Genomic DNA, 27,618 nt, shown 5'->3' with positions numbered 1-27,618 from the left:
TGTGTGATACTGTCTGCTGGGCCGTGTATCTAATCCTGTCCTGTGTGATACTGTCTGCTGAGCTGTGTATCTAATCCTATCCTGTGTGATACTGTCTGCTGAGCTGTGTATCTAATCCTATCCTGTGTGATACTGTCTGCTGAGCTGCTGTATCTAATCCTATCCTGTGTGATACTGTCTGCTGAGCTGTGTATCTAATCCTATCCTGTGTGATACTGTCTGCTGAGCTGTGTATCTAATCCTACCCCATGTGATACTGTCTGCTGAGTTGTGTATCTAATCCTACCCTGTGTGATACTGTCTGCTGAGCTGTGTATCTAATCCTATTCTGTGTGATAGTGTCTGCTGGAGCTGTGTATCTAATCATATCCTGTGTGATACTGTCTCCTGAGCTGTGTATCTAATCCTATCCTGTGTGATACTGTCTGCTGGAGCTGTGTATCTAATCCTATCCTGTGTGATACTGCCTGCTGAGCTGTGTATCTAATCCTATCCTGTGTGATACTGTCTGCTGAGCTGTGTATCTAATCCTATCCTGTGTGATACTGTCTGCTGAGCTGTGTATCTAATCCTATCCTGTGTGATACTGCCTGCTGAGCTGTGTATCTAATCCTATCCTGTGTGATACTGTCTGCTGAGCTGTGTATCTAATCCTATCTTGTGTGATATTGTCTGCTGAGCTGTGTATCTAATCCTATCCTGTGTGATACAGTCTGCTGAGCTGTGTATCTAATCCTACCCCATGTGATACTGTCTGCTGAGCTGTGTATCTAATCCTACCCTGTGTGATACTGTCTGCTGAGCTGTGTATCTAATCCTATTCTGTGTGATACTGTCTGCTGAGCTGTGTATCTCATCCTATCCTGTGTGATACTGTCTGCTGAGCTGTGTATCTAATCCTATCCTGTGTGATATTGTCTGCTGAGCTGTGTATCTAATCCTGTCCTGTGTGATACTGTCTGCTGAGCTGTGTATCTAATCCTATCCTGTGTGATACTGACTGCTGAGCTGTGTATCTAATCCTATCCTGTGTGATACTGTCTGCTCAGCTGTGTATCTAATCCTATCCTGTGTGATATTGTCTGCTGAGCTGTGTATCTAATCCTATCCTGTGTGATATTGTCTGCTGAGCTGTGTATCTAATCCTGTCCTGTGTGATACTGTCTGCTCAGCTGTGTATCTAATACTCTCCTGTGTGATACTGTCTTCTGAGCCGTGTATCTCATCCTATCCTGTGTGATACTGTCTGCTGAGCCATTGTATCTAATCCTATCCTGTGTGATACTGTCTGCTCAGCTGTGTATCTAATCCTATCCTGTGTGATATTGTCTGCTGAGCTGTGTATCTAATCCTGTCCTGTGTGATACTGTCTGCTGAGCTGTGTATCTAATCCTATCCTGTGTGATACTGTCTGCTGAGCTGTGTATCTAATCCTATCCTGATACTGTCTGCTGAGCTGTGTATCTAATCTTATCCTGTGTGATACTGTCTGCTGAGCTGTGTATCTAATCCTATTCTGTGTGATAGTGTCTGCTGAGCTGTGTATCTAATCCTATCCTGATACTGTCTGCTGAGCTGTGTATCTAATCTTATCCTGTGTGATACTGTCTGCTGAGCTGTGTATCTAATCCTCTCCTGTGTGATACTGTCTGCTGAGCTGTCTATCTAATCCTCTCCTGTGTGATACTGCCTGCTGAGCTGTGTATCTAATCCTGTCCTTTGTGATACTGTCTGCCGAGCCTCTGTATCTAATCCTATGATGTGTGATACTGTCTGCTGAGCTGTGTATCTAATCCTATCCTGTGTGATACTGTCTGCTGAGCTGTGTATCTAATCCTGTCCTGTGTGATACTCTCTGCTGAGCTGTGTATCTAATCCTATCCTGTGTGATACTGTCTGCTGAGCTGTGTATCTAATCCTGTCCTGTGTGATACTGCCTGCTGAGCTGTGTATCTAATCCTATCCTGTGTGATACTGCCTGCTGAGCTGTGTATCTAATCCTATCCTGTGTGATACTGTCTGCTGAGCTGTGTATCTAATCCTATCCTGTGTGATACTGTCTGCTGAGCTGTGTATCCAATCCTGTCCTGTGTGATACTGTCTGCTGAGCTGTGTATCTAATCCTATCCTGTGTGATACTGTCTGCTGAGCTGTGTATCTAATCCTGTCCTGTGTGATACTGTCTGCTGAGCTGTGTATCTAATCCTATCCTGTGTGATACTGTCTGCTGAGCTGTGTATCTAATCCTATCCTGTGTGATACTGTCTGCTGAGCTGTGTATCTAATCCTATCCTGTGTGATACTGTCTGCTGAGCTGTGTATCTAATCCTGTCCTGTGTGATACTGTCTGCTGAGCTGTGTATCTAATCCTATCCTGTGTGATACAGTCTGCTGAGCTGTGTATCTAATCCTATCCTGTGATACAGTCTGCTGAGCTGTGTATCTAATCCTATCCTGTGTGATACCGTCTGCTGAGCTGTGTATCTAATCCTATCCTGTGTGATATTGTCTGCTGAGCTGTGTATCTAATCCTATCCTGTGTGATACTGTCTGCTGAGCTGTGTATCTAATCCTATCCTGTGTGATACTGTCTGCTGAGCTGTGTATCTAATCCTGTCCTGTGTGATACTGTCTGCTGAGCTGTGTATCTAATCCTATCCTGTGTGATACTGTCTGCTGAGCTGTGTATCTAATCCTATCCTGTGTGATACTGACTGCTGAGCTGTGTATCTAATCCTGTCCTGTGTGATACTGTCTGCTGAGCTGTGTATCTGATTCTACCTAATCTGAGACCCGCAGGCGGTTTTACTGTGCAGATTTTACGGGTCATATAAATGTGTTTCATCTGTAAAACTGCAGTAAAATTGTGGTAAAACGGTGCAGTTTTCAGCCGTGGATCTCAACCGCAATGTGTGAACAGACTCCTGTGGAGCTGCAACTGCAACAGATGTCCAGGCAAGAAGGGCCTGTCCCTTTAAGGGTGGGCGGGGCCAGGAGAGACTGGCAGAGGATGGAAGTGAATGCAGTAAGAGGAGGAGGAAGAGGAGGAGGAAGCAGAGATGAAAACACAGCTGATAGCTGGCCAGCCGCAGACAGTGTGCCAGCTCGGAGCATAGCCGGCCACAGTGGGGGCTGTCCCCGGAGACCCTCTGCTCCCACAATCCATTGCTGCCCTGGTCTACTTCATTGTGCTATGTACCTGATGTCCTGGGCGGCACTGTGCCCGCTACCCTGTGCACTGTAGGCGGGGGTCTCGGCGCCCACCATGGGCTTCCTGCACCAGCTGCACCTTTTGCTTTGGAAAAATGTCACCCTGAAGCGGAGGAGCCCGGTAAGTGACCGCAGCCTTATACAGCGATAAACGGGGGGAAACCGCACGGCTTACCATCGAGGCGGGCACGGCAAGGGTTAATGGGTTAATGCTGTGGGCAGCCGGCAGGGCCTAGCGTGCAGCCCGATGGGGAGCGGGCACTGTGCTGCCACCTGTATGGCGGGGGTCCGCGACCGGGCACTGTGCTGCCACCTGTATGGCGGGGGTCCGCGACCGGGCACTGTGCTGCCACCTGTATGGCGGGGTCCGATAGGGAGCGGGCACTGTGCTGCCACCTGTATGGCGGGGTCCGATAGGGAGCGGGCACTGTGCTGCCACCTGTATGGCGGGGTCCGATAGGGAGCGGGCACTGTGCTGCCACCTGTATGGCGGGGTCCGATAGGGAGCGGGCACTGTGCTGCCACCTGTATGGCGGGGTCCGATAGGGAGCGGGCACTGTGCTGCCACCTGTATGGCGGGGGTCAGCGACTGGGATGGAGCAGTCACTGTCAGTGCTCTGGTCCTGGATGTCTCTTACCTTTTGGCTTCTGCTCTTACCCTACTGTCTCTCACCCTGCACTCTCTCTGCTCTATCCCTGCTGTCTCTCACCCTGCACTCTCTCTGCTCTATCCCTGCTGTCTCTCACCCTGCACTCTCTGCTCTTACCCTACTGTCTCTCACCCTGCACTCTCTGCTCTATCCCTGCTGTCTCTCTCACCCTGCACTCTCTCTGCTCTATCCCTGCTGTCTCTCTCACCCTGCACTCTCTCTGCTCTATCCCTGCTGTCTCTCTCACCCTGCACTCTCTCTGCTCTATCCCTGCTGTCTCTCTCACCCTGCACTCTCTCTGCTCTATCCCTGCTGTCTCTCTCACCCTGCACTCTCTCTGCTCTATCCCTGCTGTCTCTCTCACCCTGCACTCTCTCTGCTCTATCCCTGCTGTCTCTCTCACCCTGCACTCTCTCTGCTCTATCCCTGCTGTCTCTCTCACCCTGCACTCTCTCTGCTCTATCCCTGCTGTCTCTCTCACCCTGCACTCTCTCTGCTCTATCCCTGCTGTCTCTCTCACCCTGCACTCTCTGCTCTATCCCTGCTGTCTCTCTCACCCTGCACTCTCTCTGCTCTATCCCTGCTGTCTCTCTCACCCTGCACTCTCTCTGCTCTATCCCTGCTGTCTCTCTCACCCTGCACTCTCTCTGCTCTATCCCTGCTGTCTCTCTCACCCTGCACACTCTCTGCTCTATCCCTGCTGTCTCTCACCCTGCACTCTCTCTGCTCTATCCCTGCTGTCTCTCTCACCCTGCACTCTCTCTGCTCTATCCCTGCTGTCTCTCTCACCCTGCACTCTCTCTGCTCTATCCCTGCTGTCTCTCTCACCCTGCACTCTCTCTGCTCTATCCCTGCTGTCTCTCTCACCCTGCACTCTCTCTGCTCTATCCCTGCTGTCTCTCTCACCCTGCACTCTCTCTGCTCTATCCCTGCTGTCTCTCTCACCCTGCACTCTCTCTGCTCTATCCCTGCTGTCTCTCTCACCCTGCACTCTCTCTGCTCTATCCCTGCTGTCTCTCTCACCCTGCACTCTCTCTGCTCTATCCCTGCTGTCTCTCTCACCCTGCACTCTCTCTGCTCTATCCCTGCTGTCTCTCTCACCCTGCACTCTCTCTGCTCTATCCCTGCTGTCTCTCTCACCCTGCACTCTCTCTGCTCTATCCCTGCTGTCTCTCTCACCCTGCACTCTCTCTGCTCTATCCCTGCTGTCTCTCTCACCCTGCACTCTCTCTGCTCTATCCCTGCTGTCTCTCTCACCCTGCACTCTCTCTGCTCTATCCCTGCTGTCTCTCTCACCCTGCACTCTCTCTGCTCTATCCCTGCTGTCTCTCTCACCCTGCACTCTCTCTGCTCTATCCCTGCTGTCTCTCTCACCCTGCACTCTCTCTGCTCTATCCCTGCTGTCTCTCTCACCCTGCACTCTCTCTGCTCTATCCCTGCTGTCTCTCTCACCCTGCACTCTCTCTGCTCTATCCCTGCTGTCTCTCTCACCCTGCACTCTCTCTGCTCTATCCCTGCTGTCTCTCTCACCCTGCACTCTCTCTGCTCTATCCCTGCTGTCTCTCTCACCCTGCACTCTCTCTGCTCTATCCCTGCTGTCTCTCTCACCCTGCACTCTCTCTGCTCTATCCCTGCTGTCTCTCTCACCCTGCACTCTCTCTGCTCTATCCCTGCTGTCTCTCTCACCCTGCACTCTCTCTGCTCTATCCCTGCTGTCTCTCTCACCCTGCACTCTCTCTGCTCTATCCCTGCTGTCTCTCTCACCCTGCACTCTCTCTGCTCTATCCCTGCTGTCTCTCTCACCCTGCACTCTCTCTGCTCTATCCCTGCTGTCTCTCTCACCCTGCACTCTCTCTGCTCTATCCCTGCTGTCTCTCTCACCCTGCACTCTCTCTGCTCTATCCCTGCTGTCTCTCTCACCCTGCACTCTCTCTGCTCTATCCCTGCTGTCTCTCTCACCCTGCACTCTCTCTGCTCTATCCCTGCTGTCTCTCTCACCCTGCACTCTCTCTGCTCTATCCCTGCTGTCTCTCTCACCCTGCACTCTCTCTGCTCTATCCCTGCTGTCTCTCTCACCCTGCACTCTCTCTGCTCTATCCCTGCTGTCTCTCACCCTGCACTCTCTCTGCTCTATCCCTGCTGTCTCTCTCACCCTGCACTCTCTCTGCTCTATCCCTGCTGTCTCTCTCACCCTGCACTCTCTCTGCTCTATCCCTGCTGTCTCTCTCACCCTGCACTCTCTGCTCTATCCCTGCTGTCTCTCTCACCCTGCACTCTCTCTGCTCTATCCCTGCTGTCTCTCTCACCCTGCACTCTCTCTGCTCTATCCCTGCTGTCTCTCTCACCCTGCACTCTCTCTGCTCTATCCCTGCTGTCTCTCTCACCCTGCACTCTCTCTGCTCTATCCCTGCTGTCTCTCTCACCCTGCACTCTCTCTGCTCTATCCCTGCTGTCTCTCTCACCCTGCACTCTCTCTGCTCTATCCCTGCTGTCTCTCTCACCCTGCACTCTCTCTGCTCTATCCCTGCTGTCTCTCTCACCCTGCACTCTCTCTGCTCTATCCCTGCTGTCTCTCTCACCCTGCACTCTCTCTGCTCTATCCCTGCTGTCTCTCTCACCCTGCACTCTCTCTGCTCTATCCCTGCTGTCTCTCTCACCCTGCACTCTCTGCTCTATCCCTGCTGTCTCTCTCACCCTGCACTCTCTGCTCTATCCCTGCTGTCTCTCTCACCCTGCACTCTCTCTGCTCTATCCCTGCTGTCTCTCTCACCCTGCACTCTCTCTGCTCTATCCCTGCTGTCTCTCTCACCCTGCACTCTCTGCTCTATCCCTGCTGTCTCTCTCACCCTGCACTCTCTGCTCTATCCCTGCTGTCTCTCTCACCCTGCACTCTCTGCTCTATCCCTGCTGTCTCTCTCACCCTGCACTCTCTGCTCTTTCCCTGCTGTCTCTCACCCTGCACTCTCTGCTCTATCCCTGCTGTCTCTCACCCTGCACTCTCTCTCTCTCTGCTCTACTCCCTGCTGTCTCTCACCCTGCACTCTCTGCTCTTTCCCTGCTGTCTCTCACCCTGCACTCTCTGCTCTATCCCTGCTGTCTCTCACCCTGCACTCTCTCTCTCTCTGCTCTACTCCCTGCTGTCTCTCACCCTGCACTCTCTCTGCTCTATCCCTGCTGTCTCTCAACAAGCACCGATGTGGAAGTCTGTCTTCTTCATCCTTTATGACAGTCTCTTATCTGCATAATCAGGGACTTTATTGCAGTCTCTTATCACTGTCACTTTTTGACTCACTGGGGGTCATTTTTAACAGTCTCTTTACTTCCATTTACACCAGAAAATATTGTCACTCGGACATTTAAAAAGTCGGGCGTCAATTTTACACCACAAAGGCGTAAAACTGTTAGTAAATGACCCCCACTGTCTCTTACCTGTGTGTTGGGCTCCGTCTCTGCCTGACCCTTCTCTCTCCTCAGTCTCTTACCTAACATGTCTGTCTGTCTGTCTGTCTCTTGCCTGTACCTTTTCTCTTACATTTCTTATGTTTAGCTGTCTGTACCTGTGCATTCTTTGGCTGTCTCTTCTACACTATATTCACCTGTCTCTTACCTGTGTACTGCTGTCTCTTTTACATTTATGTTCAGCTGTCTCTCACCTGTGCATTCTTTGGCTGTCTCTTCTACACTCTATTGAGCCGTCTCTTACCTGTGCATTCTCTGGCAGTCTCTTCTACACTCTATTGAGCCGTCTCTAACCTGTGCATTTCCTTGCTGTCTCTTTTACATTTATGTTCAGCTGTCTCTCACCTGTACATTCTCTGGCTGTCTCTTCTACACTCTATTGAGCCGTCTCTCACCTGTGCATTCTCTGGCTGTCTCTTCTACACTCTATTGAGCCGTCTCTCACCTGTGCATTCTCTGGCTGTCTCTTCTACACTCTATTGAGCCGTCTCTCACCTGTGTACTGCTGTCTCTTTTACATTTATGTTCAGCTGTCTCTCACCTGTGCATTCTTTGGCTGTCTCTTCTACACTCTATTGAGCCGTCTCTTACCTGTGCATTCTCTGGCAGTCTCTTCTACACTCTATTGAGCCGTCTCTAACCTGTGCATTTCCTTGCTGTCTCTTTTACATTTATGTTCAGCTGTCTCTCACCTGTACATTCTCTGGCTGTCTCTTCTACACTCTATTGAGCCGTCTCTCACCTGTGCATTCTCTGGCTGTCTCTTCTACACTCTATTGAGCCGTCTCTCACCTGTGCATTCTCTGGCTGTCTCTTCTACACTATATCCAGCTGTCTTTTACCTGTGCCTTCCCTTGATGTCTCTTCTACTTTATGTTCAGATGTCTCTTGCATGTCTAGAGTGCAGCTGTCTCTTTTGCGGTCTCCATTGATTTGGGGGGCAGCGGATAGCAGAATGCCGGGCGATGCCGCTCCCCCCCCCTGCAGAACTTCATCATTCATCTTCATTACCGTACACAGCTTGTCTATCCGCATAGGGTCTCTCATTTAGAGCGCAAGCTCCTGAGGCAAGGACTCCATCGTTGCAGGCAGTGCATCTGCTGTACACCCCCTGATCTGTCCTCTGCTTTGATTGGCGGCCATCTTGCCTTATTGGTCACATGCTTCAATACTGGTCCATTACTCGGATGCAAAGCTGCCCATGTGGACGTGCGTGCGGTCGCCCACCACCCGTCGGGGGTACCGATACCTCAGATAAAAACTCTGATGAAAAACATTTTTTTTCAACTAGTAGGGTGCTGTGACAGATAAAAATCCATGATTTAGGGGGCGTGAGTACTTTTTCAATCAACTGCTATATGGGCGTGTATATTTATGCACTCGACTAACAGTCATTAAAAATTGTTGCAATCTTCGAGGCGATGATCTGAGAGTGAAATCGGAGCACGAAATGAACCGTTCTGCTGAGACGGGCTGTCTACATGGCAGAGGACAAGGCTTGTCACTGCACGGAGAGCCCCCCCCAGGCCGTGATCGAAGGTTGTCTCTAGATGGGTAAGATGACGACGCTCCAGTCGTCGATGACACGAGGGCCTCGCTACCCCCTTCTGCCGAGGAGCCTGAGCCGCAGCTTCTCAGCTCCACATTTCACATTCCGCCCCCTGCAAGACGAGAAGCCTCTATAAACCCACTAACACCGTGACTCAGTTTGTGTTCTGTACACACAGGGAGCTCTCGGGCTGTAACTGGGTCACTGCAGGAAACCGCCACATACCGCATGTGAGCCTGCAAATCCTCATGGCAGAAATCTGCTGTTCTGCTACATTTAAAGGGCAACTCCATCTCCTATGGATGGATAGAAATCAGTGATGCAGCAATCATTCCGAAAAGAGATTTCAGGATTATTCTTTGGTCTCATCATTGTTATTCTAAATGCGCCGTCTTCCGTTATTACCTAAATGGAGAACAGATTTCATTTTTTTTTTTTTTTTTTTATGCCGAGGAAATTTCATCATTGTTGTTGAGTAATGTATGGGTTACCCGGAATGTAAGCTCAAGGGAAAGGACTGCTAATCTGGCCAAATATCACCCTGTGTGCTAAAATATAACATACTACAGCCTCTACGTACAAGAATGTAACTGCTATAATACTGCCTCCTATGTACAAGAATATAACTACTATAATACTGCCTCCTATGTACAAGAATATCACTACTATAATACTGCCCCCTATGTACAAGAATATAACTACTATAATACTGCTCCTATGTACAAGAATGTAACTGCTATAATACCGCCTCCTATGTACAAGAATATATCTACTATAATACTGCTCCTATGTACAAGAATATACCTACTATAATACTGCTCCTATGTACAAGAATGTAACTGCTATAATACTGCCTCCTATGTACAAGAATATAACTACTATAATACTGCCTCCTATGTACAGGAATATAACTGCTATAATACTGCTCCTATGTACAAGAATATAACTACTATAATACTGCTCCTATGTACAAGAATATAACTACTATAATACTGCTCCTATGTACAAGAATGTAACTGCTATAATACTGCCTCCTATGTACAAGAATATAACTACTATAATACTGCTTCTATGTACAAGAATATAACTACTATAATACTGCTCCTATGTACAAGAATATAACTACTATAATACTGCTCCTATGTACAAGAATATAACTACTATAATACTGCCTCCTATGTACAAGAATATAACTACTATAATACTGCCTCCTATGTACAGGAATATAACTGCTATAATACTGCTCCTATGTACAAGAATATAACTACTATAATACTGCTCCTATGTACAAGAATGTAACTGCTATAATACTGCCTCCTATGTACAAGAATATACCTACTATAATACTGCCTCCTATGTACAAGAATATACCTACTATAATACTGCCTCCTATGTACAAGAATATACCTACTATAATACTGCCTCCTATGTACAAGAATATAACTACTATAATACTGCCTCCTATGTACAAGAATATACCTACTATAATACTGCTCCTATGTACAAGGATATAACTACTATAATACTGCTCCTATGTACAAGGATATAACTACTATAATACTGCTCCTATGTACAAGGATATAACTACTATAATACTGCTCCTATGTACAAGGATATAACTACTATAATACTGCTCCTATGTACAAGGATATAACTACTATAATACTGCTCCTATGTACAAGAATATAACTACTATAATACTGCTCCTATGTACAAGAATATAACTACTATAATACTGCTCCTATGTACAAGAATATAACTACTATAATACTGCCCCCTATGTACAAGGATATAACTACTATAATACTGCCCCCTATGTACAAGGATATAACTGCTATTAGCGGCCGCTGCAGCACAGATCTTTGTTAGTCAGGACTCCCCTTCTCACATCCCAGGCTGCACAATTTTCTTTTTCTTTACATTCCTCAACATTTTTAAGATCTCTGCTAGCTGCCAATCAATAGCTACATTTCTATTCCACATCAGGAGGCTGAAGATCTGTCCTATGCTCACAGCTGAGGGGTTGTTACAATTGTATCCAGCCAGTACTGTACCTGGACTCCAGGTTGATACATTGTAACCAACTGCTGGGACAGGAGACATTTGCGCTGCTGATTGTTCAGACTGGATACAGACAGCGTAGTGCGGTGCTTAAATACTCTGCAGTGCTGTTCCGAGTGTATTTGCTTACATCCATCTTCTTTGTTTTTTTTGTTTTTTACATTTTTATTACTGGCAGGGTAAATGGTGGGTAATCTTAGCGCTTACTGGGTATTCTTTGTGATATTTTAGATCTGTGAGCACCCGGCTGGGTGAGTTGGCACCTGGGTGAACCTCCTTTTGTTAGGTTATTATGCAATTTATTTCACGCCTTTGTTATATTATATGGGGCGTTGTTTGGGCTCAACGAGCTGAAGGTAATGGAGTTCTTATCAATGCTATTAACTAGGACAGGTGACAACTATTTACAGGACGCCGCCATCTATGTTCCTGCAATAAGCCGTCATGGGGGGCTGCGGACAGCTGGGTAGCAGTATGGCGGCCTGTACTGCTATGCACATCCTGATGTCTCCACGCTGGGTTTTCTTAAGGGGCCCCCTGAGATGTGGAGCTTGTGTTTATAGCAGCTGCCGCCTCATCCGCTCCCCCAGGATGTGGCCCCCGAGGGACGGGCCCTATAATAACCGAATGCCTCCAGTCTGTAGTGCAGAAGGGAAAGAGGATTCTATACCAAGCAGAAGATCTGCATTCTTAGTTCTATCTGGTCCTGGGAAAGCTGTGTGCAGTGGCTAATATAATACTATCCAGAGGGGCATCACCTAGCTTTCCCAGACTCCTGAGAGTATTATTATGAGGGCAGTATTATCATTACACTATAAGGTGGTATTATGAGGTCTCTATATGGAAACATTATATTGAAACTCTATGATGGTATTTGTGAGCTGTATATGGCAATATTATCTTAGCACTATGTAAAGGTATTATGTGGGCTGTATATAACAGTATTATATTAGCACTATTGGCAATATTAGGTGGGCTGTATGTGGCAGTATTAAATTGCCACTGTTCAGTTGTATTATATTGGCACTATATAGTGGTATTATGTAAGCTGTATATGGCAGTATTATGTTGGCACTATATAGTGGTATTATGTAAGCTGTATATGGCAGTATTATGTTGGCACTATATAGTGGTATTATGTAAGCTGTATATGGCAGTATTATGTTGGCACTATATAGTTGTATCATGTAAGCTGTATATGGCAGTATTATGTTGGCACTATATAGTGGTATTATGTGAGCTGTATATGGCAGAATTATGTTGGCACTATATAGTGGTATTATGTAAGCTGTATATGGCAGTATTATGTTGGCACTATATAGTGGTATTATGTAAGCTGTATATGGCAGTATTATGTTGGCACTATATAGTGGTATTATGTAAGCTGTATATGACAGTATTATGTTGCCACTATATAGTGGTAATACGTGAGCTGTCTTGGTATGATGTGGGCTGTGTATGACAGAATTATACAGGCACTATTTGGCAGTATTATGGATTGGCCCATCTTTGCTTATGCCCCATTTTCTTCAGAACCGCCCTTACATTTTATGTCGGTATCTTCCTCCGATATTGATAGAAGCTCATCAATTGGTAAAGGCGGTTGGTGACCCCGCGGATCGGAGACCTGAGCGCTCTTTGCAAACTCAATTGATTAAACTTTAATTGCAGAGCGGTGACTGATGAGCGCAGACACGCAAACCCTCCTGATTTATTGGCTGCTTCATTGAAATCCAATGTTCCCAGCATTGGGCGTAAAATGAGTGGATGGCGACGTTTCTAATTAACGTAATGTACATCGCAGCCGATGCGTAGGCTCCTGCCATCAGACTGCAAAATCCTCGACTGTTCATTTGATAATGTACATAGTGGAGAGGGGCCCAAATACCCCTTCTATCCCACGGTGCGATGTCAGGACAGTAGTTTGGGAACCCTCACCTGTTCTCCAGTGGATGCATGCATTAGGCTAGTGCTCCACCATGACATTTCTCGCACCAATGTCGCCTGACAATATTTATAATGATAGTCTATGGTGTTGCACTGCGACATGCGACACGACAATAACAACAAAAATCTATAGCTGTCCATCTAAGGCTAGGGCTACAGGGCAACATGTGTCGCGCGCGACCCCATAGGGCACAACTACGCTGCAAACATGTGGCGCGCGCGCGTGCGTGACCCCATAGGGCACAACTATCAGATTACTGGGAGGGGCTGGAGAAGACCCAGCGGTCATGGTCCATATCGGAACCAATGACTAAGTTAGAGGTAGGTTCAGGCTTCTGCTTTTGTGAACGGCCATATTTTCCCGTTGCCAAAACCGAGCAGTAGTCCGCCATCGTGTTGGGATTCCAGCGGCCTCGATACCTGTTCTCCATTGTAGAAATATCTTTGTGGAACCGCTCTCCATGTTCGTCACTTACGTGTCCCAAATTGGGTGGGAAAAAGTCAAGATGGGAATGTAAGAAATGCACTTTCACTGACATCCGGCAGCCAAGCTGTTCATGCGCTGTAAGCGCGCTGTCTACTGAGGATTCAGCAGAGTCTGCAGCTCGTCTGTTCCCGAGGAAGTTCTGCACTACGAGCACAAACGCATCCCGAGCTGCAAGACGCAATCGCCTGCGCTGATCAGAAGTCGTGTATTTGCCACATATGTAGCAGAAATTGTCTGGATCGTTATCACATTTGCGTTTTTCCATCTTAAGTTTCAAAACTGATAGCGCTATAACAGATCACTTTATCAGAATCTGTCCAGCTTGCCTTCTATACCGACTGCTGACATCAGCCTGAGGGCGTCCGGACATGTCCACTGGAATATCTCCAATATAATGCATTTTAGAATATGCTAATTACTTCACTACCAGCAACTTGGGCGGTTACTTGCTGGTAGCCGCCGCCTCCTCGGACTATAAACACGCCCCCTCCTCCACTTGATAGACAGGGCCGGCGAGCGCTCTCCTCCTCCGTCTATCAAGTGGAGGAGGAGGCGGTGGCTATGCAGGAGGTGTACACATTTAGCTCTGGGCAGTTTCCTATATCCTACACCTAAGTCCTCATGCACACGGCCATTGTGCGGCCGTTCCGTGCAATTGCGGTCCCCAATGCACGGGCAACATCCTTGCAGCGGGCCGGACCCATTCAACTTGAATGGGTCCGTGGTCTGTCCGCACCGCCAAAAAATGACATGTCATATTTATTTGCAGTGCGGAACAATGGAAAGAAACACCAAGAAAGCGCTCCGTAGTGCTTCCGGTGTTCCGTTCCATGACTCCGTTCCGCATCCCTGGAATCGCCAACCCATTCAAGTGAATGGGTCCGCATCCGTGATGCGGCGTGCACACCATTCATTTCAATAGGTCCGCAAAAACAACGGAAGGTACTCCGTATGCATTCCATTTCCGTTCCGTTCAAAGATGGAACATGTCCTGATGTCCTATTATTGCCCGCAAATGACGTTCCGTGGTTCCATTCAAGTCAAAGGGTCCGCAAAAAAAAAAAACGGAATGCATACAAAATGCATCCGTATGTCTTCCGTATCCGTTCCGTTTTTGCAGAAACATCTATTGAAAATGTTATGCCCAGCCCAATTTTTTTAAGTACTTACTGTTTTAACATTATTGTATGCTTCCGTTTCCAATCCGCAAAAACGGAAAGGCGGAACGGAAGCGAAAAAAACTGATCCGTTTAAAACGGACCGCAAAACCATACGGTCGTGTGCAGGAGGCCTGTATCTGTGATAAAGCTGTAGGTCCTCTGGTGTATGGAGGACCAGATACTGAATGCAATACAAAGCCAGTATTGAGGTAACATGGAGGCGCGAGGTCCTAGCTGTTCTCACCCCCTCACACTGCTGAATTAATGGGGGGGGCCCTTTAGATAAGAATGGTCCAGGGGGGCTGAGGGGGGTCAACAAAGGTCCCCTTCATGGTCTCTGGGACAAGTCTCCGTTGTACTGTTGGATTGCTTGGCACGCTTGTGCGTTGTTGTGCTGCTTGGTAGGAGAATATTATGGAGAGTCATGTCAGAATTTAAAGGGGAACTCCACTCTTACAATATTATAAGTCGAAAACTGCATAAAACTCCTAGTAACTTTGTAAAGACTTTTGTTTTACTTATTTTACTTCTCCATTCACATCTAAAGCTGACCATAGATTCTGATTATTTTTTTCCCAGTCTGAATTCCCTGCCAGCAAGCAGAGATGTACTCACTGTTGTCAAGCTCCCTGGCAGTGAATAGAAACATGATGGTCGTCTGCATTCAGTGGCCGGATACCCATCCTGACCATGTCCTGCTCGGTGTTTGTTACAATTGTATCCAGTTTAGACAAGGGAGCTGCACAAATAAGTCTCCTTTCCTGATACAGTGTAACAAAACGATCAGGGTAAGGTTTGGAGCTCACAGAGGATTGTCTCCACTGGATACAATTGGAACACAACCTCAGCTGTGGGAAGTGCTAGGTACGTACAGGTTTTCAGCCTGTGTGTATAAGACTGGTTCCATTCCCTGATGGCAAGCAGAGATTTTGAAAATGGTGAAAAATTTAGACATAAATTGTATTAGAAAGTTGTGGAACCTGAACTTTTATTTTTCAGCCATTCACTGTCAGCAAGTAGAGATTTCCTGCTTGGTGTCAGTGAATGAAAACATTCTGGGTTTTCATTCCCTGGATGGAATTGCTCCTGCTCAGGGTTTGCTGCAGTTGTATCCAGTCTAGATATTTCCCAAACACTGCCTGTTTGTTACAGTGTATCAGCACAGAGGATTGTCTAGACTGGACACTATTGTAACAGGCCCTCAGCTGTGAAAAAGGATTAAGCCTAAACCTATAAACTAGGAGGTTTCCATTCACTGACTGCAGAGGTCTTGAAAATGGTGAAGAATTACAGTAAGATACAAAGTATATTAGGAAGTTGTAGGAATACTGGAACACACTGACTCTCGTCTCCTGTTACATTGTAACGCAGGATGAGGCTGTGGTGTAACATGCGACTCTCGGCTCCCCCCTCCACTCTTATAATGGTGCTTGGCGCTAACTGGAGTTTATAGAAATCCCTTTTCTTTCCCGGATAAAAGTCCCCAGTGTTGGTGCCAGGATGTTTATCACAGACGGGCCCCTCATAATTGGCCCCTTGTTCTTAATAGGGCACACGAACTAGACGTGGCACGCTTGCTTGGAGCCGGGCAAGACCGAATGTGATACCCTTCATTATAGGACAACAAATGGGTGAGGCCTGAGTCGTCATCTGCTGAGAAGCTATGGAAAAGTCAGGTGACAGTATGGCCACCCTCCAATGATAAGCCACCACTCTTCGATTATTAGATACCCAGGCAGATGCCTTTCAGGACTCTAGAAAAGCTTGGTGGCCACTTCTGAGCTTCAGAAGTATTTTTAACATATTGAAAATCAGTAATATTTAATAGGGGGGGGGGGGGGGGGGGGATATTATATATTTTTTTAAGTGCGCAGGTCAGTAGGATCAACTCTAGAAAACCAGGTAGGGTTAATCCTGGTGATTAAAATGATACCAGTTTTGTGAAAATCGGTTGTGGCGTTCCCAAGAAACAAGACTTTGATTCTTTGTGCAAAAGAGGGTTTCAGTGCCCTGAGGGGTGTGGTCAGTACAGAGTGGTCAGGCCACACCCCTCAGTGCACTGCAGCCATAATTTGCACAAAGAATAAAAGTCTCTTTTCTCGGGAATGCTACAACCGATTTTCTCAAAATAGGGATCATTTTAATCAGCAGGAACCACCATATCAGCCGGTATGCATGGTTTAATAGGGTTGATCCCGTCTTTTAAGAGACATTTCCAGGTAGAATAGAATATCTTAGGATAAAATCAGCCTCTGTATAAAAGTAGATGAAGGGGTAAAATTATAAAAGATCCCCCCCAAATGTTTTTTTATTGATATAAAATTGATGATCATGATCCTTTGTGACTTATGCAAAATATCCCTGATTTAATTCACATATGCCATAGTTGGAGTTACTGGGAGGCCCTGTTTATACTGGAGTTAGGCCTCTTTCACACGGCCTTTTTTTTTTTTTTTTCGTTTTGCGGGCCGTTTTTTGCGGTCCGTATACGGAACCATTCATTTCAATGGTTCCGCAAAAAAAACGGAATGTGTTCCGTATGCATTCCGTTTCCGTATTTCCGTTTTTCCGTTCAGTTTAAAGATAGAACATGTCCTATATTTGGCCACAAATCACGTTCCGTTGCTCCATTAAAGTCTATGGGTCCGCTAAAAAACGGAATGCATACGGAAATGCATCCGTATGTCTTCCGTATCCGTTCCGTTTTTTGCGGAACCATCTATTGAAAATGTTATGCCAAGCCCAATTTTTTCTATGAAATTACTGTACACTGTATATGCCATACGGAAAAACGGAACGGAAACACAACGGAAACAAAAAACGGAACAACGGATCCGTTTTAAAACGGACCGCAAAACACTGAAAAAGACATACTGTCGTGTGAAAGAGGCCTTAGGGTGCATTTACACGACCATAATGCGCATCTGCAAAAAACACGGTTGATGTCCGTGCTACATCCGTTTTTTTTTTTTTTTGCAGATCCATTGTAACAATGCCTATACTTGTCCGCAAAATGGACAAGAATAGGACATGTTGTTATGTCTTTTTTGCAGAGATGGGAATGTACATACAAAAAATGCGGATCGGATGAGGACTAAAAATACGGCTGTGTAAATTAGGCAGGTATATCTGTACCAGGGAAAGCTGGGTGACAACCAAAAGAGTCACTATTGTAACAGTGGCAGAGGTTGTCACCCTGAACAGCAAATCTTCAAAGCAGAAGGCATGCACTATGCAGGTGTCTAGGAAAGATGGGTGTCAGCTGTGATGGTGGCCATGTTGAGTGTCACCCAGCTTTCCCAGAAACAGATACAACTAATAAAGGGGTTGTATTTTCTAACAATTTGAGTGAAGATGGCGACTCGTGGATTTTATGCCATTGGAATATTTGGGGTTTTGGGAGAAGATTCTCGTGTTTCTACCAATGGAAAGATAAAGCGACGGCGATCAGAGACTTCCGTTTTTTCATGTGGACTTTGCCCCCGCTGCTGGGCGCTGCACCTGTCTCCTGGGCCTTGACTCCCCCCACACTTCATGGAGTGTAAATGGGTCATAGATCCATGTGATTTGGAGCATGAGGGAGGAGATGGCGGTACATGGCTGTCAGTGGGCGGAAATATCTGTGTGATCATCCTGCAGCCTCCGTGCAGAGTCCTGATCACTCCCAACATCTGCTCTGGTTACCAGCTTAGCGTGTCGGCCACATGGTGCACACAGACCCCAGGGCAGGAGATCAGCCCGACATCACACTGGCATCAGCCTCCTCTGCCATCACATTCATTCATTTATTTACTGTTATTTTTTTCAGTTTAGTTTGCATTCGCCTTATTAAAAATACATATGTTTTGGGGTATTTTTCAGTGTGTTTTTTTTTTTTTTTTTTGTATTTTTTCTTTCCCATTTATCTTAGTTTTTATCTTAATATTTTTTAGTATGTTTGATATATTTTATTTTTCTATTTTATATTATTTTTCAGATTTTATTATTTTGTATTGCGGGCAAGAATAGGACATGCTGTATTTTCTTGCGGAGCGGAAGATTGGAAGCGCGCTCCGGAGAGCACATAGTTTGCTCTCCGCATCCATTCCGTTCTCATAGAGGATGAATGGGTCCGCACAATTGCGGACCACACTTGCGGACGTGTGAATGGACCCTAACGCTGTATTCTATGATATTTATCCTCTTCCAATGATTTTTATTTATTTTTTTTATTTTGCTTTTTTAATATTTATTAACTTTTTTTATATTTATTCTAGGTTCTTTTAAGTTCACATCCCAAGGTTTGGTCAGTGAAAAATCGGACACATATTTTTGCTAAAGGATCCAGGGCAGAAATCCGATAATCCGTGCAGCAGGGTTGCATTGGATCTGCAGAAGGATTAACCCTTCAGTCTCTCTGGATAATCTGTGGCTTTTCGTCACGGATTGCAGGGACCCCAATTACTTTCGTGGGGGCAGATTGAAACGCAAACTACAAATCTACCACGGCACATGCCCCATTTTTGTCATAGAGTTACTGGGGATATGTGGCATCGGCTGTAGGAGAGCTGAGTGAGCCCCCCTGTCTGAGTGGGGGTGGGGGAGTCTATATGCCTTTCAGGGCCTGTGGAGCGGCAATTTAGGCTGTCTTCCAACATCTGCAACATAGCCGTTAAGTTTCAGAATTGTTGCAAATTACAAAAAAAAAAAAGGGGTGAACTGTGAACTCGCCCTTAGGCCTATTGCACACGAGCGTGGGACTGCATTTGCGGATCCGCAATACACGGGCACCGTTCCCCCCCCCCCCCCCCCCCCCCCCCCCCCATTCACTTCAATGGGTCTGCAAATCCAGAGATGCGGAATGGTGTGGAACGGAACCCTACGGGAGCATTACAGAGTGCTTCCGTGGGGTTTCGTCCCGTACTTCCGTTCCGCAAAAAGATAGGACATGTTCTATCTTTTTGCGGAACGGCCATATCGCGGACCCATTAAAGTGAATGGATCCGCTGCAGCTTCCCCACGGACGGTGTTCGTGCATTGCGGGCCGCAGCACGACCACGGGGCGCACGTTCATGTGCAGGAGGCCTTAGAACTACTGATTTCTAGACCTGCCACAAGGGGGAGCTCTCTACATACAAATGTATACAGCTACCATTGAAGTCAATGCAGTGAGTGAGCACCCCTGCCTGCCAGTATCATCCCTCTGCTCTGCCGGGTCTCTGAGAGATGTTCCCTCTTGTTGGTCACTACAAACTATTTGTATTCAGGTGGAAGGAAAAAATTAAGTTCACAAATGTTAAACACTGACAAGCTGGCAAAATGTCTAATATAGGGGAAGCCCACCACCATTTTGTGTTCCCCCTCTGTCTTTCCTTGGTTCTAATCAACCAATCAGAAGCCTTGTTTCATCTCTCCAGGGCTGGTGAGGAGATGTCAGCTGAGTTCTGATTGGTTGTCATTATCAGTTGAGTGCCGATTGGTTGCTATGGGCAACAAACCCTGTCTTTGTCTGAGGCAGTTTTCATACAATATGGCCGCCATTTTTTTAAATCTTATTTTGCCAAAGAGGTGCATGCAAGTGCCTGTAGCTGAGTATATTAAGGTTTAGAACCATTTTATGAAGTAGAGAACAGTGTCTTGTGTTCAGTGAGTTGCACCAATTATTAAGCAGGTGACATTTTGATAAAAACATCGACCATCTTGTCTTTTGTGAGTTTTTTTTCATAATGGTCCCAATTAAAAGGACATGTGGAGGGGATTGTGTAAATGTGCTCCAAAATGGACCTTTAGGTGGGATTATATGGTGTTCCTGGGTGTATGGCGCAAAATATCTGCAAGCAGGTAGCCATAAGTCAGACAGCACCCAGTTATTCCATGATTTGGCTTTGCCTGCTGTGGAATATCATCATGTGAGTTTCATACACATTTCTATGACTGTCTGTCTGATAATCCAGAATTTCGGATAACCTGCCACCTCTGGGGTCCGGATTGAAGGTATTTCTCTGTATCGCCTCTACCATGTCACGTCTCTTCCTTGCAGTGGGTCCTGGCGTTCGAAATCTTCATCCCTCTGGTCCTGTTCTTCATCTTGCTGGGACTGCGCCAGAAGAAGCCCACGATCCGCGTGAAGGAAGGTAAGTCCTGTGACCATGAAGGGTTAAGCACGCCTGCTCGGCCCTGCTTTTGCTATCTCTTTGGCAGGGAAATCAGGTCAGAGCTCCCGATAAGCAGCGAAGTAAAACCGCTTATCTTCTTCGGTTTTATCAATCAGTGACTGGCACTTTTTGACCTCATTTTTTTTCTATTTATATATATATATACCGGTATATATTATAATTTTTTTATTTTTACCCCTTTTGACCTTTTTAATTTTTTATATATTTTTTTAAATTTTTTACATTTATTTTTTTTACCTGTTTGACTTTTATTTTCATATTACATTTTTTACCTCTATTTTTTTTTACCTTTTAAACTTAAAAAAAATAATGAAGAAAAAAATATAAAAAAGAAACATCAAAAAGAGTAAAATATAAATATAAAAAAATAAGGGTAAAACTAAATTTTTTTTTTTATATTTATATTTTACTCTTTTTGATTATTTTTTTTTCTTCATCATTTTTTTAAAAATTTTATTTATTTATTTTTCACTTTTTTTTTTTTTTTTTTCTTTGCTATGAGCCAGGACATTTTTGTGTGATCAGTGGGGATTAGAACTTCATTGATTTACGTCCTTCCCACAGTTTGTCTGACAGGGGATGCACATAAGTCACGGATAATTCTCCTTGGTGGGGGTGTTTGTCAGGGTTAATTATGTAATGGACCATGGAGTATATATTGTATATGTACTGACAGCTGATACTGGGAGTCCTGGCCTTCACCAGCTCCAGTTATATTTCACCTCTGTCATTAGTAGCAGAGGGGCCCCGCATCCCACCCTCCTCCTGCTATATACTGTACTACCTACACCCTGGTGGCCATTTTGTATTGAACCACACTGTCCCCTGTCCTTCCATGAGCACCAAGCTTTTTTGCTTTTTTTTTTTTTTTTTTTGGGGGGGGGGGGGAGAATCGTTGCTTGATATAATTTCACCATTGCATGAAAATCATGTTGTGAATTTTGCGTTGGTTTTCTAAAATTATTTTAATGGGTCAGGAGAATTTATGAACTACAATGCAGGAAAAATTTTTGTCGTCCCCCACCCCCTCAGCGAGCGCCTCCTTGATTACCAACCATACTTTAAATGGATAGTCCCCTAGAGATCACCTGTAATTTGTGGGAAGACCTGGCAGTAGGTGTTCAGTTTCCCTGCAGTGTCCCCGCAGGGGGAATGAGGTATTACAGTGTCCATTCACATCAATGGGTTGTCTGTGTAAAACAGGCCAGGGCCTCCAGAATGAATGACGCTCCAAGAGCCTCGCCCCTCCTATTGTCCCCACAATCGGCCTCCAGAACCTATACCGTGGACAGAGGCCTTCATCCACAGTATAGTTCCGTCACCTCCGTCTGCAAAAAGCAGCTGATTGGTGGGGTTGCCTTGAGTTGGACCCCCACTGATCTGATATTGATGACCTGAGGATATTATTTTTTGCAGGACAAGTTATAGTTTTTAATGCGCCATTTTGGGTGCATATAATCATTGATTAACACCAGCTATAAACCCCCTTTGTTTACGTCAGTAAAAAGGCGTATTGGTGGTCACTGAGGGGTTAAGGGCAATTTCTTATGTGAATATCTTTTAGGGTGGAGTTGCCCTTTAATCCACAGAGATAGTTCATGATAGATAAGACTTGGCAGGTAGGAACACGTCATAAACGCGGCAGCTGCCGCGGTCGGGTGTTTTCCCCGGTCAATGATTACTCTGCTCTTATATTACGGTGTAATTACATCGCGTCACTAATGGTGACTGGTTCTCCTTGTGACCCGGACATCGCCCCGCTGTATCAGCGCCATTGCTAGATAGGTGTGCGCCTAGCCTTTCTGCTGCCTGATGCGAAAAGTGAAACGGCGCTCATTGCCCATGGCCCTTCTGCTGCCCCCCCTCTTGCCCCTACCGGGTGCTACCTGAGGCGATCGCCTTACCTGGCCTCATTGGTGGTGAGGCAAATAGTATAATCTGAGGCTGTAGCCATAGTCCTCCTCATGCAGCTTTGTTACAGTGTGTCAGCCGGGAGTCCAGGACCGCTCGGATTAGCTCCAAGAGGATTGTCCAGACTGATTAAAAATAATCCGCTGTATGAACAGGACTAGGAAAGACGAGTTTTCTGCCTTCACTGACAGCAAGCAGAAGTCTTGAGAATGGTGGACAATTAGAGATTAAGACCTTATTGGAACGGGCAGAGCTAGGGTCTGACGGATGCGCTCACTGATTGAGGGGAGTGGCGAAATGCGTTGCTCCTTTTGTATAGGGGCCACAGATGGGCAGGCAGGGGCCCCTTCTTGCGTGTAGTCTTTATCTGTGGTTGGACATTTACATTGACGATGTTTATTTATTTGCCTTTTTTTTTCCCCCTTTTTCCATGCGTTTGTTATATTTTCGTTCTTCCACATCACTGTCTGACTCCACATCGCATGCCGCAGTCTGTAAGTTGTCCGGTGGTATTTTGGGGGGTCACCTTCATGTCGTAGAGATGCTTTGATTTACAGCCTTTCACCTCCACGTTAGTGCGACCTTTGTGTTCTCGGTGTTACAGCCTACCTTGGGTTCCGCGCGTTTCGGCTTTCAATATGGCACACCATTAGCTTTTAAGATGTGCCTTCCTAAAATAGATGGCCAGACTCGTACAGGCCTCTGAACCACCCCCCCAAAAACAGCAGATAAAATACTCAGTTTTGGCCTTGGTTTTCAAAATAATCATGATGCGAAAAGTACATGAGAGACACAAAGGTGACGGCTGCCGTGGAGGTGGGAATGGCGCCTCCTCCTGTAGTAATCACTTTCTGCTCCTGACAGGCGGGGTATTGCTTCTGCTGCAGTATCATGGAGTACTCTGACTTCAGTGCCTCACTTATCACTGTCCTCACATGCACATTATTACCAGTAGTATATAGTGCGAGGGGGTGACCTCTGGTAGTGCCATACAGGTCCCTCTTCTGCACAGGCAGCGTCTAGCAGTGCTCCCTCTGCAGCGCAGGCAGCGTCTAGCAGTGCTCCCTCTGCAGCGCAGGCAGCGTCTAGCAGTGCTCCCTCTGCAGCGCAGGCAGCGTCTAGCAGTGCTCCCTCTGCAGCGCAGGCAGCGTCTAGCAGTGCTCCCTCTGCAGCGCAGGCAGCGTCTAGCAGTGCTCCCTCTGCTGCGCAGGCAGCGTCTAGCAGTGCTCCCTCTTCTGCGCAGGCAGCGTCTAGCAGTGCTCCCTCTTCTGCGCAGGCAGCGTCTAGCAGTGCTCCCTCTGCTGCGCAGGCAGCGTCTAGCAGTGCTCCCTCTGCTGCGCAGGCAGCGTCTAGCAGTGCTCCCTCTGCTGCGCAGGCAGCGTCTAGCAGTGCTCCCTCTGCTGCGCAGGCAGCGTCTAGCAGTGCTCCCTCTGCTGCGCAGGCAGCGTCTAGCAGTGCTCCCTCTGCTGCGCAGGCAGCGTCTAGCAGTGCTCCCTCTGCTGCGCAGGCAGCGTCTAGCTTTGCTCCCTCTGCAGCGCAGGCAGCGTCTAGCTTTGCTCCCTCTGCAGCGCAGGCAGCGTCTAGCTGTGCTCCCTCTGCAGCGCAGGCAGCGTCTAGCTGTGCTCCCTCTGCAGCGCAGGCAGCGTCTAGCAGTGCTCCCTCTGCAGCGCAGGCAGCGTCTAGCAGTGCTCCCTCTGCAGCGCAGGCAGCGTCTAGCAGTGCTCCCTCTGCAGCGCAGGCAGCGTCTAGCAGTGCTCCCTCTGCAGCGCAGGCAGCGTCTAGCAGTGCTCCCTCTGCAGCGCAGGCAGCGTCTAGCAGTGCTCCCTCTGCAGCGCAGGCAGCGTCTAGCAGTGCTCCCTCTGCAGCGCAGGCAGCGTCTAGCAGTGCTCCCTCTGCAGCGCAGGCAGCGTCTAGCAGTGCTCCCTCTGCAGCGCAGGCAGCGTCTAGCAGTGCTCCCTCTGCAGCGCAGGCAGCGTCTAGCAGTGCTCCCTCTGCAGCGCAGGCAGCGTCTAGCAGTGCTCCCTCTGCAGCGCAGGCAGCGTCTAGCAGTGCTCCCTCTGCTGCGCAGGCAGCGTGTACTCCTTCTTCTGTGCAGGCAGTGTATAGCAATGCCGTTCCTATTGGATTTACTCTGCTAACCGATTAACCCCTCTACTGCTGGTAACCTGGTTTCGGGTGCTCTTTATTGGTGGGAGGTGTTGCATTGTAATTGTCTCTGTATTTTCCTCTTATTCCTGCTCTAATACGATTAGTGTCCAGATCCCGCTCCTCGCTGTGCCTCAGTAATCCGGCAGGTGTCCAGTGTGTGTCCAGTGCTGCGGTCTCCAGTGACCGTCTCTTTCCATGCCTCGCTCTCACCCCTGTGTCCTGTCTCTCTCAGCGTTCTACACTGCGGCACCTCTTACCTCCGCCGGGATCCTGCCGGTCATGCAGTCTCTGTGTCCCGATGGCCAGAGAGATGAGTATGGGTTCCTGCAGTACACAAACTCCACGTGAGTAGTGACAGCCCCGCGACGTCGCCTTCCTGTCAGCAGCCATTTTATTTACTGGAATTGATCCTGTTTTAAGATTGAGCAATTTCCAAAAAATTCTTCTCCCCTCTACGGTGACGTCTGTTCTTCAGGACCTAAGTGACTATTTACTGACTATACAGATGATTGCTGTATACATACAAGGGCTTAGATACATCAGAGGCTCCATAGACAGGAGCACACAGGATAGGATTAGATACACAGCTCAGCAGACAGTATCACACAGGATAGGATTAGATACAGCAGACAGTATCACACAGGATAGGATTAGATACAGCAGACAGTATCACACAGGATAGGATTAGATACAGCAGACAATATCACACAGGATAGGATTAGATACACAGCTCAGCAGACAGTATCACACAGGATAGGATTAGATACACAGCTCAGCAGACAGTATCACACATGGTAGGATTAGATACACAGCTCAGCAGGCAGTATCACACAGGACAGGATTAGATACACAGCTCAGCAGACAGTATCACACAGGACAGGATTAGATACACAGCTCAGCAGACAGTATCACACAGGACAGGATTAGATACACAGCTCAGCAGACAGTATCACACATGATAGGATTAGGTACACAGCTCAGCAGACTGTATCACACAGGGTAGGATTAGATACACAGCTCAGCAGACAGTATCACACAGGACAGGATTAGATACACAGCTCAGCAGGCAGTATCACACAGGATGGTATTAAATACAAAGCTCAGCAGACTGTATCACACAGGATAGGATTAGATACACAGCTCAGCAGACAGTATCACACAGGATAGGATTAGATACACAGCTCAGCAGACAGTATCACACAGGACAGGATTAGATACACAGCTCAGCAGACAGTATCACACAGGACAGGATTAGATACACAGCTCAGCAGACAGTATCACACAGGACAGGATTAGATACACAGCTCAGCAGGCAGTATCACACAGGACAGGATTAGATACACAGCTCAGCAGACAGTATCGCACAGGATAGGATTAGATACACAGCTCAGCAGACAGTATCACACATGATAGGATTAGATACACAGCTCAGCAGACTGTATCACACAGGGTAGGATTAGATACACAGCTCAGCAGACAGTATCACACAGGATAGGCTTAGATACAGCATCTATCAGATAGTGATGATGGGCAGAGATGCTGCAGCCCTACAGACAGTATAACATACAGGGATGAATGCAGCAGCTCTGTAGACAGTATCATGCATGATGGGCTTAGATACAGCAGATTAGTAGAAAGTATAACACATGATAGGATTAGATACGTTGGCTCAGTAGGCAGAATCCCATATATACTGTGATTACACCCATGACAGTTTAGATACAGTTGCCCCAGTTGATTGCAGGACTAAATAAATTGATCCCCTTTGTAATACAGTAAATCGGCAGCTCTAGACAAAGACTTTGGGGTCTCGTTGTACTGCATGAAAATGAGCCTCAATATACCCACCCTCTAAGGTGTCTGATGTGTCCCCATGTTGTGCCGCTCTGCAGGGTCACCCAGCTCCTGGACCGCCTCACAGAAGTGGTGGAGAACAGCAACCTGTTTGATACAGACAGGCCGGGGTTGGAGGAAGAGCTGGAGTCTCTGAAGAATCACCTGGAGTCATTGAGCAGTGACCACAGCTCCCTGGAGAACCATTTCCACCGCCAGTCAGGTACAGGCTTGGATAGATCTGCAGATCCCAGCTGGTCAGCCTAGGCTGGGCTCTAGCGTTACCCCCGCAGTCCTGTGGGCGGCCTCTAGCGTTACCCCCGCAGTCCTGTGGGCGGCCTCTAGCGTTACCCCCGCAGTCCTGTGGGCGGCCTCTAGCGTTACCCCCGCAGTCCTGTGGGCGGCCTCTAGCGTTACCCCCGCAGTCCTGTGGGCGGCCTCTAGCGTTACCCCCGCAGTCCTGTGGGAGGCCTCTAGCGTTACCCCCGCAGTCCTGTGGGCGGCCTCTAGCGTTACCCCCGCAGTCCTGTGGGCGGCCTCTAGCGTTACCCCCGCAGTCCTGTGGGCGGCCTCTAGCGTTACCCCCGCAGTCCTGTGGGCGGCCTCTAGCGTGACCCCCGCAGTCCTGTGGGCGGCCTCTAGCGTGACCCCCGCAGTCCTGTGGGCGGCCTCTAGCGTGACCCCCGCAGTCCTGTGGGCGGCCTCTAGCGTGACCCCCGCAGTCCTGTGGGCGGCCTCTAGCGTGACCCCCGCAGTCCTGTGGGCGGCCTCTAGCGTGACCCCCGCAGTCCTGTGGGCGGCCTCTAGCGTGACCCCCGCAGTCCTGTGGGCGGCCTCTAGCGTGACCCCCGCAGTCCTGTGGGCGGCCTCTAGCGTGACCCCCGCAGTCCTGTGGGCGGCCTCTAGCGTGACCCCCGCAGTCCTGTGGGCGGCCTCTAGCGTGACCCCCGCAGTCCTGTGGGCGGCCTCTAGCGTTACCCCCGCAGTCCTGTGGGCGGCCTCTAGCGTTACCCCGATCGTTTAAAAATAAAAATCCTGCACAGCACAA

The 27,618-nt window shown here is 47.8% G+C and overlaps 1 protein-coding gene across 3 annotated transcripts in view; it reads left to right on the top strand.

The window, feature by feature from the left end:
• Positions 1 to 2,999: 2,999 nt before the first annotated feature.
• ABCA2 (ATP binding cassette subfamily A member 2) overlaps positions 3,000 to 27,618 on the top strand; it is a 59,562-nt gene continuing 34,943 nt past the window's right edge. For 2 of the 3 annotated variants that reach the window (XM_040406061.1, XM_040406060.1), the window contains exons 1-5: positions 3,000 to 3,331; positions 20,543 to 20,636; positions 23,081 to 23,083; positions 24,970 to 25,081; positions 26,630 to 26,793. In XM_040406061.1, the coding sequence (XP_040261995.1) occupies positions 3,266 to 3,331; positions 20,543 to 20,636; positions 23,081 to 23,083; positions 24,970 to 25,081; positions 26,630 to 26,793 (439 nt within the window). In that variant the 5' untranslated portion in view covers positions 3,000 to 3,265. The remainder of the gene's footprint in view (positions 3,332 to 20,542; positions 20,637 to 23,080; positions 23,084 to 24,969; positions 25,082 to 26,629; positions 26,794 to 27,618) is intronic. The other variant, XM_040406062.1, reaches the window with a different exon arrangement.

This window comes from Bufo bufo, chromosome 8 (assembly GCF_905171765.1).
Source record: "Bufo bufo chromosome 8, aBufBuf1.1, whole genome shotgun sequence".
NCBI classification, from domain to species: domain Eukaryota; kingdom Metazoa; phylum Chordata; class Amphibia; order Anura; family Bufonidae; genus Bufo; species Bufo bufo.
This window is presented reverse-complemented; position numbering and strand designations above follow the sequence as displayed.